Below are 16243 nucleotides of genomic sequence, written 5' to 3'. Positions count from 1 at the left end.
ATCTGTAATATATGGAGATAAAAACACATTCTCAACTTTGAAATATGAAATACAATTTTTACACATTATAACTTAAGGGTTGTAATTATAAAAATGTACCACTTTTAATAAACTCAGATATAATGCTTTGTAATAAATCAAATATTTTTAGATTTTCCCACTATATTATGAATGCATTTCGTCTGTGTATGTATGCGTAAATATACACATATAATGAAAAGTTCCTCTCCATAATTGCTACACTCCCCATCCAAACTGTTTTACACATGTGACCCCCTCCCCCTCTACTTTACATGTAGCTAAATTCCTAGTTACAGTGAGATGTGCCAATGCCCTAAGACCAGTAAGCTATTTCTTTTGTATAAATCAATATATAAGTTGGCACACTAAGACGTCATGGCATATCGTAGATGTGAAATAAAGTTATAGTTGGTATATATCCGTTACCTTAGTACTCTTTCTACAGTCTTCTGCAAAACTAGGTACTTTCTCCATGTTACGGAAACGACATGTTTATAATTCTTATTCCTGCAAAAAGAGTTTCCAAGGGAGTTAACCTATAAAAGAAAAGATCGACAAGGTTTCGAATGGTATTTTGAATAATAATAGTTCTATATTCTACAAATAATATGAATAATAAAGGTGAATGGTACAAATAAGTGAACAACGAAGACGATTAACTTAAGCCCCTGATAGAAAGAAATAATGTATCTATTAAGACTGGGTCGATGCACTCAATGGTGTAGTAGAGCTGGGCCTTTGCAATGATTCAAGATACAGGTTCTTCATCAAAAGGCGCGGCGCGGAATTAATAAGTGATTAAAAGTTCATCCAAGGACAGTTGTACTAGTTATACAGGATCCACTTCAATTCACTGCATGGAAGTCAGATATGGTATGGAAAAGGGAAAGTCCATTCCGTAGTAGAGGTGAAGATAATTAGATGAAATAAAAGTCACTAAAGACTTGAATATCCTTCAGTCAAAACTTGAACAGGTTCACAGAACGTATTAACAATATGAATAAAACAGGTAACGAAATGTTACGGCAAAACAATAAAGAACCGTGATATTGGAACAGGGTCAGGGGCGATGGTTCCCCAACAACAGTATATCAACCTCTGACTGGTTTCAGGACGCGGTATTTGCATCATCGTCATCAGTAAATGTAGTTGTGAATATGCAAAAGCATGCCCATAACACCCTCCTCCCCCCTCCCTCCCCTCTCAGAAAAAAAAGTGTGATTTGAAGAAAATGTGGATATTTATCCTAAGGTGTCTGGTAGGTAGGGTAATCTACGTAAAACTACTAATAGCTAAAATGAATACATGAATAAGATCATGTTTTCTGGTTCCTTTAAACTCTTGGAAACAAAATAATGACAACATGACTTCAAAAAAGTTAACCCTCTTCACAAACTTCAAACTTGATTAAAATTTCAAACTAAGATATCAAGATTTAATACCATCACAGTTCATCCTCCAAATCATCTTCCCTGCATCAACAATCTCAACATCTTCTTGGGAGTTGCTGCAATTTCTACATTTACATAGGTCTGTACACGGTAGTTGTGCATTCATACAGGAACATCTTCCTTTAAGACATTTGCCGACTCTACAGCTACTGCTGACACACTGAAGCAAAACATCTGGGTCAGCTGGCTTCGTCATCCAAGTGATTATAAGGTCATCATTTTCAAGTTTCCATCCATGTCCCTCTGGTGAGAGTGCATCAATCCTTTGCTGTAATGCCCTACAGTGAATAGCAGCCTGGTTGGTGCAGCGCTTAACATGCTGGATCAGAGCATCTTTTGTTGGTGATAAACTCTGCTCTGAGGATGGAGATTAACAGAACACCTTGTACCATGAAATTGGATATATTTTAGTCTCACATTTTATGATGGGGTACCAATATAATTACAATTCAGCTATAGATTTGTGGCAAACTACTTTAAGAATTTCAATGGAAAGATAAACCTGATATTGCATCTCAAAGCGTTTAGAGAATTTTTTAATTTTCCTTGGGGGAGGACCCTCATATTCCAAAAGTCCTAGATCCAACCCTGAACACTCAATGAACCACACATTGAAGACAGTACTTTACCTTTCAAGATCTGTATGTCTTCCTTGTCAAGAATTGTATCTAGTTTCTGCAACATAGAGAGTGGTACCTCACTTCAATGGCAACACAGCCTTTTCCTCTAATACAGTATGCATAAAATCTGGGCTCATCTTTTTTTCCGCTCTGCTGCTTGTCGAAGCGATACTTTAATAAAATGAAATAAAAAAAGCAAATTGTTTTGCATTTTCTGTTGATCAAAATGTAAGTTTGAACAAGTAAGAACTAAGACAATTATATTTATATACCATGTGATCTGCTCATCTTCTATGGACAAACAAAGACACATTCAAATTTTGCAAACCAGTGTCATGCAAAAAAGAATTAAAACAGGCTTTTTTTGACAGTACAGTACATTATCTCTTAATGTTATGGTTTAAATTATACAATGGTAGATTATATCTGTTACTAATAATAAAGGAGTCAGATACTTGTTCATTTTGGTAAAGCTAGACAGGCTGACCATAAGACCTTGCAAACCTAACCTTATTGCACCTTTGTTACACTTATTTTTCTAACTAATATAATATCTCTATCATTCAAATAAAGGGCCACAGTAAGAAAACTATGAAGCCTGTATTTAACACTTAGGCTAGTGCCCCAGAAGGAGAATTTGAAACAAATTTCCATTCCTACCACCTTATAACAAAACAAATCATATGACCATGCCACTAATTATATTATGTTCAGGTCCAACACTGTGCCCTTTGACTTGGATTCTACCCCTCAAGAGCTACTGATCTTGCATTATGCAACTTCTCTTAACACTTCAACTATGCCACAGAAGTACAAGTAGAGTCGTGTAGTATGCTTAGGCTTACCTCCATCGAAAGTCTCTGCCTGCTGCAGCTTGTCCTGCACCCGTTTGCAACGCCGAGTAATGCATTGTTTCTTTTCCCACATATAATACATTGTACATGCAATACACCAGAGCTTCTGCTTTGTTTCCTCGATCTTTTCCGTCAATTCTTCGTTTCAAATCATATGGGGTCTCCTCTGGTACTGTCCGTTTTCTTGCAGCAATGTGCTTGCTATCAATGAACCGCCTGTAACACTTATCGTGGAACCCCATCATACTATGCTGTTGAACACACGCTTGATCGTAGTAGGCCATGGAGTAATTAGTAATACGGCGCTATAACTCTCCGCCGCTGAGATTAAGCCAATCTTTAGCGCAGGAAGTAACTTTAGTCCATTGTTTATTCGTCAGTGCCTTCACTGCTTCAAATTTTACAGAATCAATGTGCACTGAGCACTGTAGATTTTCGTGTGTCGGAGACTGACTAGCGCCAGTGGGAGCCGCCATGTTTGTTGTTTTCTACAAAGATTGCACACAGAACTCATGGCTCATTGGACAATTCATATCACATGATACAGATATCTCACTGGCGCACAACTTTTGAACGTAAAACGGCAGGCTTCTTAACATACGCAATAAAAAATACAGTTCGACCTTTCGAGCGACATTGCAAGAAAACTGCAGGAAAGCACATGGAGAACTTTTGGATCATTACAGTAATATTCATTAATTTATGTATTTTATGCTGTAGAGATATTTTAGACCCGCAGTTGCTGGAACGAAACAAGCGAATTTCGCCCTTTAGCTGATGGCCTACATCTCTAATCTTTCAAATCTGACCAATTTTAATGGTCATTAGACACACATTGTTTCATAATGTAACAATTTCATTCCTGTGTGAGCATATAATGCTAATGAAGGCTTTCTATTGTCACGTCTCCAGGTTGAGTGGATATTATGTAATTTATGGCAAGGTTCACCTATCCCATCATATTAAATAGTTGTCAAGGATGATGATAGGTATTGAGTATTGCACTACAGTATGACAAGCAACAGTGTATGATTCTATCACAGAAGATCATACAACACAATATGACAAGTTCTTTTAGGATTCAGCATGTTATGTCATCTGAAATCTTTAATGCATTTGTATTATTTTTCTGTTCTTAAAGTTATTGTGTAATTCAGTTTTTCTGTGATAAGAGTGTGTTTGGGTGGGGGGGGGGGGTGCATCATGTTGCTGCATATTGGCAAAGTTGGAAATTAAGTTACTGGGAAAGTTGTGAAAGCAAAAACACTAACATTTATGTAATAGAGCAGCCTCTGCTTCACACTGGTATACAGATAGTTTGAAAAAAGCAATCTAGACCAGTAATTAGGCCTAACTTTGCTTTAATTCAAAGTAATAGATTTAGAAATTTGGTGTTCATACAAAGTTGAACAACTTCATTGGCCTGCTGCACCAAATAATGTTAAAAGTACCTACTTAGAAATGTGCTGATCAATTTAGTCTAACCCAAAGCATTGCAATCGTGTTACCATTTTTAGCTTATTGTTGTGTTTAAGGTTACAATTTCAAAATTTATTCAGCTTAAAATAAAAGTGCCTTTCAATAAAATGAAAGAACTTGCAATTATTGATTTGTTTCAGGGACACAGAGTCATTAGCTTGTATATCTTCGAGCAATGGAATAACTGTTGAGTAAATATTAAAAAGACATACTCAATAACAAGGGACTTTATTGTTTACATTAAAATATATCTAGTTCAGATATTCTCAAGATATACAATAAGTGACAACTGATTCTTATTGCTTTTGTCTTTGTCTCCTCATTAGGTAAAAGTGGATTAATCAGTCTTGAGACGATCTTTGGGGATCACATGATGCGGATCTTGCACAGAATGGTTTACAATATGCTGATGGTAATGGTAAGTGTATAATTAGTGTATAGCAGGACTGGTAGGCTGGGTGGTAGTTATAATTAGTTTTGGGTCTGGGTAGAAAGTGACTTTGTTACTGCCTAATCCTGGTGGAACAGTAATTGTTTTGAACCGCCTTAGGGAAGATAAAGGCCTCAATATAACATTCATACACCATATATTAGACACTGCATGCCATACATTGTATTGCTTACCAATGTGTAAATAAACACAACTATGTGTATATGTTTAATTAACAATTTGTCAGTGTGTCATAGTGTTGGGAGGCAGGTAAGGGTACAGTAGTACTCAGTCTTTGAAGTGAGGCCTCATTCCTCTGTATTGTCAGCCTCACTTCCACAAAAAATATGGTAATGTACCTACTTGAGGCTATATCCTTGTGATATAAACACCAGATTTGCCAAAGCTAAGAAATATATAAATACATTAATATGTGACATACTTCTCCATCATTCTGTTTTAGTGGAGACATTGATTAGGAGAGTTTGTTACTATATTTAATGTAAGAGTGATAACATCCTGTACAACTGCCTCATCAAGTGAATCAGTGATTATGTTACTATGTTACTTGTACACTGTCTGAAGCATATGTGCTTCCACTTGCTATATGTCACAATTAAGTCTTTGTTTAATAAAGTGTAGAATGACTAACAGCAACTATTTCTACTTTTCCATCCTTACCTTTCCTACCCTTCCCCTCTCAGTACTTCTAAGACCCAAGAAAATTAATATCAAATTTATATCTGAAGATAATCTAGGTTTTATGTCATTTGTCAATGAGCTATATACTAAGGGATTACAAATGGAAGTCTTTAGTGGGTTTACTGTAACATATGCGTACTGTATGCTGTTGTCAGTCAGTAATACAAGACATGCATGTACAGTAGCTTCTGGACTCAGACTAAAAACCATAGTACTTCAGAATTCAATTCTTAGCCATTGTTCAATAGTGTTGAAGGATTCTCTTAACGTGTTCTGTCCAGGGAGTTGTTCCATAACAACTCCCTGTTCTGTCTAAGATGTACATTATTTGCACTTCAGCTATATTACTGGCCATTTACAGTACGAGATATTTCCAGGAAACTCAAGCACATGTGCTTTCTACATTTATTTTATGTTACATTACTATGGAAGATATCTCACAAAACTGGTATAAAATTCCAGCAATTGTCAAAAGATGTATTTCATTGGGGGGGGGGGGGGGGTTTCACAACTCTTAGGAGGTAACATGGAGATGATCAGTTACCACTACAAGTGTTATACTGTAAGTAACTAATTGCTTTAATTACCTCAGATGCAAAACATACTCCTAAAGAGCAGTTTAAGATAAAGGCAAAGGTGCTTTGAATTATGACATTAGTCCTGTGTTGCTAGCTATGTCAGGCCAATAAACCCATAGATAAAAACGGAAATAGAAAACAATATATTTGCTGCCCTGGCATACAGCTCTATAAATATTCATATACTTATTAATAAGACATAAGCATAGACGTTGCTGTCTGTTACTAAAAGGATTACAGATCTGATGAATTTCTCCTTGATAAATCTAGTGAATGGAAAGTTGAGTTATTTTCTATTTTCTCTTTAACCTCCAGGTGATACCGTTTTCAACATTTCTACTGTACATTTCCTCCAAGAAAGTGAAAGAAAAAGTAAAGCAAGAACACATCACTGCTGACATAACGTCCTTTGTGGATGTAAGTCTTCACATGATAATTTCTCAACAGTCAGTTTGTGAAATGGTAATGGGTTGTGTTGGGTTCCTTTGATGAAATCTACAGGTTATATGTAGGTGAAGACAGCTTGCCTAATTAGTGTTATAAATAACATCATATGAATTTTTAAGATTCCACTTGTTTAATTGTGTAGAGCTAACAAACCTGACTAAACACAACTACTATATTGTAGTGGTATATTGAAGATTTTTTTCTAAAGTGGAGACAGCAACAGTACTGATGGATTCCTAATTAACAGTTCATCAGAAAAATTCAACTTCTGTAGAAAATAAAGATTGCCGACATGCCAGGCAAGCTAAGTTGTTGTAGAATGTACCTTGGTCTGATCAGGGATGTGTTTGAAATTGAGAAACTATGAAGTATCAAGTCTTTGAAGTTATATGTACATTGCCACCAGTGGGTTACTCCCAAGATTTCTGGCATGCTGTAACATATCAACCCCAACTTATTATCAGCATGTTGAGTTACAATGCATGTACATAGACAGTCACAGTTTGTTAGGTACCCAGGACTAAACTGATAAATGGTTGGAATTATGAATGGTTGGGCCTACATCATGGACAGAAGCGAAGTATACAGTCTCAGGCCTTATACACCATACACAGTATGTTAATATATTTATCACTCAGCAGCTTGAGGAAGTATTGTCTAGAACACAACCGCCATTCTTTCTATTTATAACGAAGTAATGTAACACCTAATTAATTAAAATGTAATTAATTCCAATGATGGTTAGCTAAGGGTAATGATGTAATAAAACCCTCTCATGTTTATGTATATGGTTGATGATTATTCATGAGATGCTGATTATTGTGTTTACTGTTGAACTTAATTCCTCTTTTCTTGTTTATTGTTCCCAGAAAGTTTTCCGTTGTTCATTTATACTTGTATAATAATACTTTACGTATAATACGATGAATTGTTAGATGAGTGGAGAGAGAGGGGAGGTGGAGAGGGTGGGGGATGGAGGGGTTTGATGGAGATGGAGGGGTTTGATGGAGATGGAACAGGTTAGGGAGTTGGAGAGGGTGGGGGATGGAGGGGTTTGATGGAGATGGAGGGGTTTGATGGAGATTGAGAGGGTGGGGTATGGAGGGGTGTGAGGGAGATGCAGCGGGTTGGGGAGTTGAAGAGGGTGGGGATGGAGGGAGATGGAGGGGTTTGAGGGAGGGGTTGGGGAGTTGGAGAGGGTGGGGGATGGAGGGGTTTGATGGAGATGGAGGGGTTTGATGGAGATGGAGCGGGTTAGGGAGTTGGAGAGGGTGGGGGATAGAGGGGTGTGAGGGAGATGGAGAGGGTTGGGGAGTTGGAGAGGATGGGGATGGAGGGAGATGGAGGGGTTTGAGGGAGGGGTTGGGGAGTTGGAGAGGGTGGGGGTTGGAGGGGTGTGAGGGAGATGGAGGGGTTTGATGGAGATGGAGCGGGTTAGGGAGTTGGAGAGGGTGGGGATGGTGGGGTGTGAGGGAGATGGAGCGGGTTGGGGAGTTGGAGAGGGTGGGGATGGAGGGAGATGGAGGGGTTTGAGGGAGGGGTTGGGGAGTTGGAGAGGGTGGGGATGGAGGGAGATGGAGGGGTTTGAGGGAGGGGTTGGGGAGTTGGAGAGGGTGGAGGATGGAGGGGTTTGATGGAGAGGGTGGAGGATGGAGGGGTTTGATGGAGATGGAGGGGTTTGATGGAGATGGAGCGGTTAGGGAGTTGGAGAGGGTGGGGGATGGAGGGGTGTGAGGGAGATGGAGCGGGATGGGGAGTTGGAGAGGGTGGGGATGGAGGGGTGTGACGGAGATGAAGCGGGTTGGGGAGTTGGAGAGGGTGGGGATGGAGGGAGATGGAGGGGTTTGAGGGAGGGGTTGGGGAGTTGGAGAGGGTAGGGTATGGAGGGGTGTGAGGGAGATGGAGGGGTTTGATGGAGATGGAGCGGGTTAGGGAGTTGGAGAGGGTGGGGGATGGTGGGGTGTGAGGGAGATTGAGCGGGTTGGGGAGTTGGAGAGGGTGGGGATGGAGGGAGATGGAGGGGTTTGAGGGAGGGGTTGGGGAGTTGGAGAGGGTGGGGGATGGAGGGGTTTGATGGAGATGGAGGGGTTTGATGGAGATGGAGGGGTTGGAGGGAGATGGAGAGGGTGGGGGATGGAGGGGATGGAGGGAGATGGAGGGGTTTGATGGAGATTGAGCGGGTTAGGGAGTTGGAGAGGGTGGGGGATGGTGGGGTGTGAGGGAGATGGAGCGGGTTGGGGAGTTGGAGAGGGTGGGGATGGAGGGAGATGGAGGGGTTTGAGGGAGGGGTTGGGGAGTTGGAGAGGGTGGGGGATGGAGGGGTGTGAGGGAGATGGAGGGGTTTGATGGAGATGGAGCGGGTTAGGGAGTTGGAGAGGGTGGGGATGGAGGGAGATGGAGGGGTTTGAGGGAGGGGTTGGGGAATTGGAGAGTGTGGAGGATGGAGGGGTTTGATGGAGATGGAGGGGTTTGATGGAGATGGAGCGGTTAGGGAGTTGGAGAGGGTGGGGGATGGAGGGGTGTGAGGGAGATGGAGCGGGTTGGGGAGTTGGAGAGGGTGGGGATGGAGGGGTGTGACGGAGATGAAGCGGGTTGGGGAGTTGGAGAGGGTTGGGATGGAGGGAGATGGAGGGGTTTGAGGGAGGGGTTGGGGAGTTGGAGAGGGTGGGGGATGGAGGGGTGTGAGGGAGATGGAGGGGTTTGATGGAGATGGAGCGGGTTAGGGAGTTGGAGAGGGTGGGGGATGGTGGGGTGTGAGGGAGATTGAGCGGGTTGGGGAGTTGGAGAGGGTGGGGATGGAGGGGTGTGACGGAGATGAAGCGGGTTGGGGAGTTGGAGAGGGTTGGGATGGAGGGAGATGGAGGGGTTTGAGGGAGGGGTTGGGGAGTTGGAGAGGGTGGGGGATGGAGGGGTGTGAGGGAGATGGAGGGGTTTGATGGAGATGGAGCGGGTTGGGGAGTTGGAGAGGGTGGGGATGGAGGGAGATGGAGGGGTTTGAGGGAGGGGTTGGAGAGTTGGAGAGGGTGGGGGATGGAGGGGTTTGATGGAGATGGAGGGGTTTGATGGAGATGGAGCGGTTAGGGAGTTGGAGAGGGTGGGGGATGGAGGGGTTTGATGGAGATGGAGGGGTTTGATGGAGATGGAGGGGTTTGATGGAGATGGAGCGGGTTAGGGAGTTGGAGAGGGTGGGGGATGGAGGGGTGTGAGGGAGATAGAGCGGGTTGGGGAGTTGGAGAGGGTGGGGATGGAGGGAGATGGAGGGGTTTGAGGGAGGGGTTGGGGAGTTGGAGAGGGTGGGGGATGGAGGGGTTTGATGGAGATGGAGGGGTTTGATGGAGATGGAGCAGGTTAGGGAGTTGGAGAGGGTGGGGGATGGAGGGGTGGAGGGAGATGGAGCGGGTTGGGGAGTTGGAGAGAGTGGGGATGGAGGGAGATGGAGGGGTTTGAGGGAGGGGTTGGGGAGTTGGAGAGGGTGGGGTATGGATGGGTGTGAGGGAGATGGAAGGGGTTGGGGAGATGAATGATGTGAGGACGGAGGGGCTGGAGGGGGTGGGGGATGGAGGGGTTGGAGGGAGATGGGGGGGTTTAGGAGATGGAGGGGTTGGGGAGATGGATAGGTTTGAGAGATATGGAGGGGTTTAGGAGAAAGAGGGGGTTGAGGAGATGGAAGGGGTTTGGGAGATGGAGGGGACGATGGTTATAAACGGTATTTTTTCTATCTTTCCTAACAGGGTCAGTGCATTGCTCTTTACACGCACTAGTTTAGTATTCAGGGCCGTAGCCTGCGCATGGGTAGCTGCCCCCTGAGATTTACACTTTTCAAATGAAAGTAGGCCTACGATAAATGTTCATATCATTTCTTCTGATTTAATTAGTCTGTAGTGTGCAAACTCTGAGATTCTAGGCACGTATTGTAGGAATGGCGGTCAAGTAACATAAGGTTTACTTTAACTGCTCATCACGTATATGCACGATCTCTGATGCGACTACTGTTTCTGGTGGTTTTCAGAGGGGGGGGGGGGCTGGGGGCAGAGGGGGATTATAATAACAATAAAGGTAGAGAGCTCCAAAGATTTAACCTGCATGAACAGTGTAGCAGTCTAACGTGAAACTACGGTTCATATACTTATTACGTATATGTTTCACTGTTATCCCCTATATTAGTGCCACAATGTTTTACTAATAATAATAATGCACTGTCCCCTACACGGTCCACTCACTCAGCTCATTCCCCCTCCCCTACCAGCAGTAGGTCCTTTTTCTGACGTGAAAAATCATGACACAAACCTAACATATAATTTACACCTAATTCCCCATATGGCTCCCCCTAACCATGTTTTTGCTACTGCTACCATCATATGCCAGAACTTGTATTGTTACGTCAATCGATGGTGGCACTCCGCTCAGATACTTTCATGACGGTCCCTTTTTGGAAATGACCAACCCACTCAGATTTCTTGAAAAAGCGCCTGGTACCGTATATCCGCACTTCAAAGCATAGCTATATAACATTTGGACGATGAATTTTTTCTCGATGTTCCTTAACTGCTGCTAAGAATTCTACCCAGTCTACGGCCCTGAAGTATATCTTTATATTTTATGATTTGTTGTTTCCAATGAAGTGAATGTGCCTAGATACCAAATTGTGCTTTTCAAATGTACTTATAATACCATATGTTTGCATGTTGTAGATGTCTGGATAACTAGATAACCTTGTGTTCAAAGTTTAGATGTTTCCTTTTGGGTTTAAGTTTCAATCTGAATAATCATGATTAATGCCCTAAGTTATATCAGGATGTGAAATAGATAAGTCGTTTTAATTCAAGGCTAATCTTGTCAAATGTGACTTTTATTAAATTTATTGATGAATGACATATCAATTCAGGCACCAAACAGAAGTAAACCTGAAGATTTGTAGAGTCCGACCCCTGGATCCTGGCGGGGATTCGCCCATGGATCCCACCCGAAAAGGGCTTTGCTCGCCGACCCCTTCAGTTTTATTCATGTACCCTTATTTATGCCCCCTCCCCCACCCAACTCTCAATTCGGAGTGACGCTCCTGATCAGAGCATTTTCTATTTTAGCTTAAAGCAGCTGGTTCTGTTTGTAGCTTTATCTCCTATGCCTATATACTGGTAAAATAATCACTGTTGACTGTTATTTTGTAATAATAACTGATTTATGACACAATATGTTCGCAAAACTCGAGATAGTGTGTCACATCTCAAAACAAACAAAACAGTATTATCTAACAATCCGGTGTTCCATCCTCTATTATTTAGGTGGAAGGGGGGCGGGGGGGGGGGGAATTAAAATGAGATGTGAGTTTTGTCCACCAGGAAAATTGAAATTAGACAAGAAATTGGAAGATGTACAAATGAGATAATAAAGCATTACATTAATATAATTGAGAGCGGAAACACGATTGAGGTGTTTGTTAGGGAACGTAGCCAAATCTAGTCTGCGCCAGGCGGAGCCACAACTGCGCAATGACCCCTTTACACTCTGTGCACACACCGTAAAATGAGCTCCCTAACCCTGCAGAAGTCCTATGCAGAATGGGAGGAGCTTAAAGATATGCATGAGTAACTCTCCGAAGCAACTTGGACGATCCTGGTATCAGCGTTGCTACGTTCTTTTGTTCTGCAGACAATACACTTTATCGTGGCAAAAGTGTGCCGATCTTTTGTAAATTTTATCTTTGCTTAAACGGTTACCTTTACAGTTTTTAAACACAGACTAATAAATGAGAAAATTGTTTGTTTTGTGTCATTTCGATCTTCTTATCATGTTATTTTCATGTTCACATGTAAATTATACTGAACCCGAACGAACTTCCATCCCAGTCGCACTTACAAAGAAAACAAAAAGGAAAGAAGAAGGAATAGGAAATATATTCCTACATTTGCAACATCGACCTTATGATACATTACTACCAAGTTCATACTGTAAATTCCATTTGTTTTATGAACGTTATCTTAAACAAAATTCGTTCAAAAATGCCAGGCTGTGTTCTGGTACCGGTTTTGCGATAGTTACGTGACAACTAACTGAAGACAAAATTTACGAGTTTATACAGTACTTCAACGGAAATACGCAATAGACTTAACTATATGTGAGACTCAGTACTAATTTTCCATAGACATTTATCGGCGGGGCAGTGTTGCTGGTCGCGTTATTTGATTGGACAATAATATTCCCGATATACTTGAGCTATGTGTGTGAAGAATTCGAAATTTTCAAGGACTTTTTTATCGACCAACTTTGAGATGCATCCTATTTGTAACAAATATACGCAGAAGTAAAAGCTAGGCCACTTAGAAAAAGTTATCGTGCAGTTGGTATACATTGTGCGTAACTTAAGAATTTACTAACATGACCACGTACAAACACAGTACGACAGGTAAAAGGCTATGACAAATAAGAAAGGAAAGGAAAAAAACGAAGTAATATTGAAAGCAACGGATACATGTAGAACTTTCTGATAAACTTTCAATAACGTTATAAAACACGACATATCTTTAGAAAGTCAAAAAGGTACTGGTGTAAGACAAGAATAAGCCTTACTATAAAAAATAGCTGATTAACGTCCAATTATTTCAGAATGGTGCATGTTCCATCAAGCTCTTTGCAAGTCCCGGAGAGTTAGCAGAGTTGAAAAGAAATAATTAAAATAGTCACTTCTAAACGGCATCCTGTCGAACATGCTGCACAACTCTCCTGCATTCTTGGTTAATGGCGTCTCTCATTCTCGAAAAATTCGCCGCTTTGGTTGAGTTGGGGAATTCTAGTTCGACCTGACCTAAGATGGCCATGATGCGATCTCGGTCCAAACATTTTTTTACGGTCATCCCTATCGCTGATACGACTGATCCTCCGCTGAAGTTACTTTCGGCCAGCTCCTCCTCTGAAAATGTACATTTCATTAGTTTCCTCAGGAAACTCGTACCGGTTTTCGAATCGTCAAACATTCGACGGTAAATTTCTTGTTCGATAGATAATAGCTTACGGTCGTTCTTGTTACAAGTTATAAGTCCATTTTCTACCAAACCAAATGCCGGTTGGATCCTCTTCCCGTTGTTATTGAGGAGATTTCTCTGCTGTTCCTGGGCTTTCTCTCGAGCGGCGACCCTGCCTTTCATCAAATTTTGAGTTTCGCGTGCAGTGTTATGACTTTGGGTAATAGCTTCAAGTACGGCCTGGAATTGTTGGGTATTATTTGTATTTATATCCGATAGAGTATTTTTAAGTTCTTGATGATCCTTTCTCAGTTCTTTCAGTTCTTGATTATCCTTTCTCAGTTCTTTCAGTTCTGTTGCCATTGACGCCACAGTTTCTTCCAGCATGACGATTTTGTCTAGGAGCTCTTTCACATGAGGAGAACCATGTTCTTCCTGTTGAACTTTCTCAGCAGTAACACTCTGGTATGCTAGAGGCATATCGTCTTCCGAATCAGGCTCACTTTCGTTGGCTGTTCCTAAAACTGCCGGTTGACCTTGGCTGGAACTCTGCTTGCGCTTAATTTTCGCCATAAGATTGTTCAAAAGCGTTGCCTTGTAAACTCGGCCAGTTGACCTCCACTTTGCTTTAACAACAGTTCCAGACGGAAGATCCTTTGAACGATCGCATATTAAGTCCGTCAATTTTACAAATGTAAGCTTGCCGACGTCCCTTTCTGGTTCTAGCCAACGGACTCCAATTTTAGCCATGGTTAACCTGTCTCAGTTTAGGATACTATGAGTTAGGAGGAATATTTTGAAGCAACTTGTTTGACGACGAAGAAATCCAATGAAGTATTAACGTACAGTAGATAGGATATCTCTATTTAAGCAGTGGGTTTAAAGCACGGTACCGTACTCGAATATTGATTATCTATTTAGAAATGTATCCCAGCAATGATAGATAAAAGTCTCACAAGTTTACGACGCGTTAAGGATTAGTTTAGTCTTGCATTATGATCGACTTAAAAATAAATTGACCGCACCAATCAGTATGCTCAATTAATGTGTCTGAAACCCTTGTTAATATGAAATCAAATAAACTACCGCGCTAATCATTGACCAAAGTCAAGCGGGCAATCGCAATGAAAGGGGCTTGATACTTCAATAACAGGACCGACACTATTGTTTCCGCGATTATTGCAATGATCACCCAACATTCAAAGCCATCACTTGTAAGTTCTACATCGATATATCAACACCTTGAAATGGATTTCTTCGTCAATGAAAAATGATATGCAATATTTCATGACTTGATCTCAACATGAAACAGGTACACAATGTATAAATGAGCACCTTTATCATGCTTATCTACCTCGACTTATGTTAATTCCTCCCTTGACTCGAGAACAGCGAGAATATAGTCTCGTGATGAAAATAAAGCTTGCATACGAAGAAATTCCCAGAATAGTGTTACTATCTCTCACCGTTTCGCACCCCTGCCCCCCCCCCCTCCCCACGTCTCCCATCTCCATTTTATCCGCTCATTTCAAGGAAAGTGAATGATTTGTAGATTTGAGGTTAGCGCTGAGGAAGTATCGTACATGTAATGCGTAGCATTCGTTCATTCTGCTCTGTTCTGAGTCACTGCATGTGTAGCTGCAGTGTTAGAACACACTTAAGTCCATGCAATACAATATGTAATCGTTTTATTATTTTTACTTGTAATGGCAATAAAAATCGGAATATATATCACGCTACACACGTTATTTATTTAGCCTTTCGTTACTCGATATTTACATAACACACTCAGTTTACTATATCACTGATATCTGTTGATACTTTGATCCTGTATGCATATTCTATACGGCATCGTGCATACACATACGCATCAAAGACGAAAATTTGATAATGAGGGGGCACGATAATTCTAACATGGTGCTCTCTCGAAGATAGCTGCTTAATTACAGCACAGAGTTCTCTCATTGACAGTTCTTGTTATACCAGGGAGCTCTCTCAGTGAAGTTCCATAATTATAACAGGGAGCTCTCTATGTAACAGCACCCTTGTGATAGCATTCAGCTCTTTCGAAAACAGATACCATAAAACTCATTGATAGCTTCCTGTTTCTCTTCAGTCCCACGGATTGATTTACTGTAGTTAGGTTCCTGAACCTTTGTAGCAGGACTATAGGCGAACGAAGGATTTTATAAGGAGAGGGTGGTATCCTGTGATCATTCAAGCCGACTACCACGTAGGTGTTTCTGGTGTCTACCTATCCCCACTCCCCCACCCCTCCCCCAAAAAATTGGTGCACTCTGGGGCATATTTAGAATATAAATTTCATCAATATATATATATATATATATATATATATATATATATATATATATATATATATATATATATATATATATAGAGAGAGAGAGAGAGAGAGAGAGAGAGAGAGAGAGAGGTGGAGAGAGAGAGGTGGAGAGAGAGAGAGTAGCTCTAAATGCAAGGTTGTGCTGATAAATACTTTCTGTGAGGTTGCAAAAGGGAGAGGGGTCTAGTAGAAGTCTAATTCTTCAACAGCTGAACAGCAACAAAATTTCGCCCCATCCCCCCTAACTGACGATGGACGGTCGACCACCCGAACCCCCCTCCCGCCCCTCCTTGGCATGCCATTGTTCGTAGGGTATACACTACAGTATACACAAGGAATATTATTTACTGTTGTAACT

At 41.5% G+C, this 16243-nt stretch overlaps 2 protein-coding genes across 2 annotated transcripts in view; both read right to left on the bottom strand.

The window, feature by feature from the left end:
• Positions 1-16243, bottom strand: part of LOC139970061 (uncharacterized) — a 126865-nt gene that overhangs the window by 63260 nt on the left and 47362 nt on the right. The gene's annotated exons all lie outside the window — the stretch shown is intronic.
• LOC139970069 (uncharacterized) lies at positions 10103-15032 on the bottom strand. The gene has a single exon (XM_071975706.1). The coding sequence runs from the start codon at positions 14289-14291 to the stop codon at positions 13266-13268; it is 1026 nt and encodes a 341-aa protein (XP_071831807.1). The 5' UTR covers positions 14292-15032; the 3' UTR covers positions 10103-13265.

This window comes from Apostichopus japonicus, chromosome 7 (genome assembly GCF_037975245.1).
Source record: "Apostichopus japonicus isolate 1M-3 chromosome 7, ASM3797524v1, whole genome shotgun sequence".
NCBI classification, from domain to species: Eukaryota; Metazoa; Echinodermata; class Holothuroidea; order Aspidochirotida; family Stichopodidae; genus Apostichopus; species Apostichopus japonicus.
This window is presented reverse-complemented; position numbering and strand designations above follow the sequence as displayed.

Excerpts from the sequence above, each read along its gene's own strand:
- LOC139970069 (XM_071975706.1), bottom strand. The coding sequence starts at position 14,291 with ATGGCTAAAATTGGAGTCCGTTGGCTAGAACCAGAAAGGGACGTCGGC.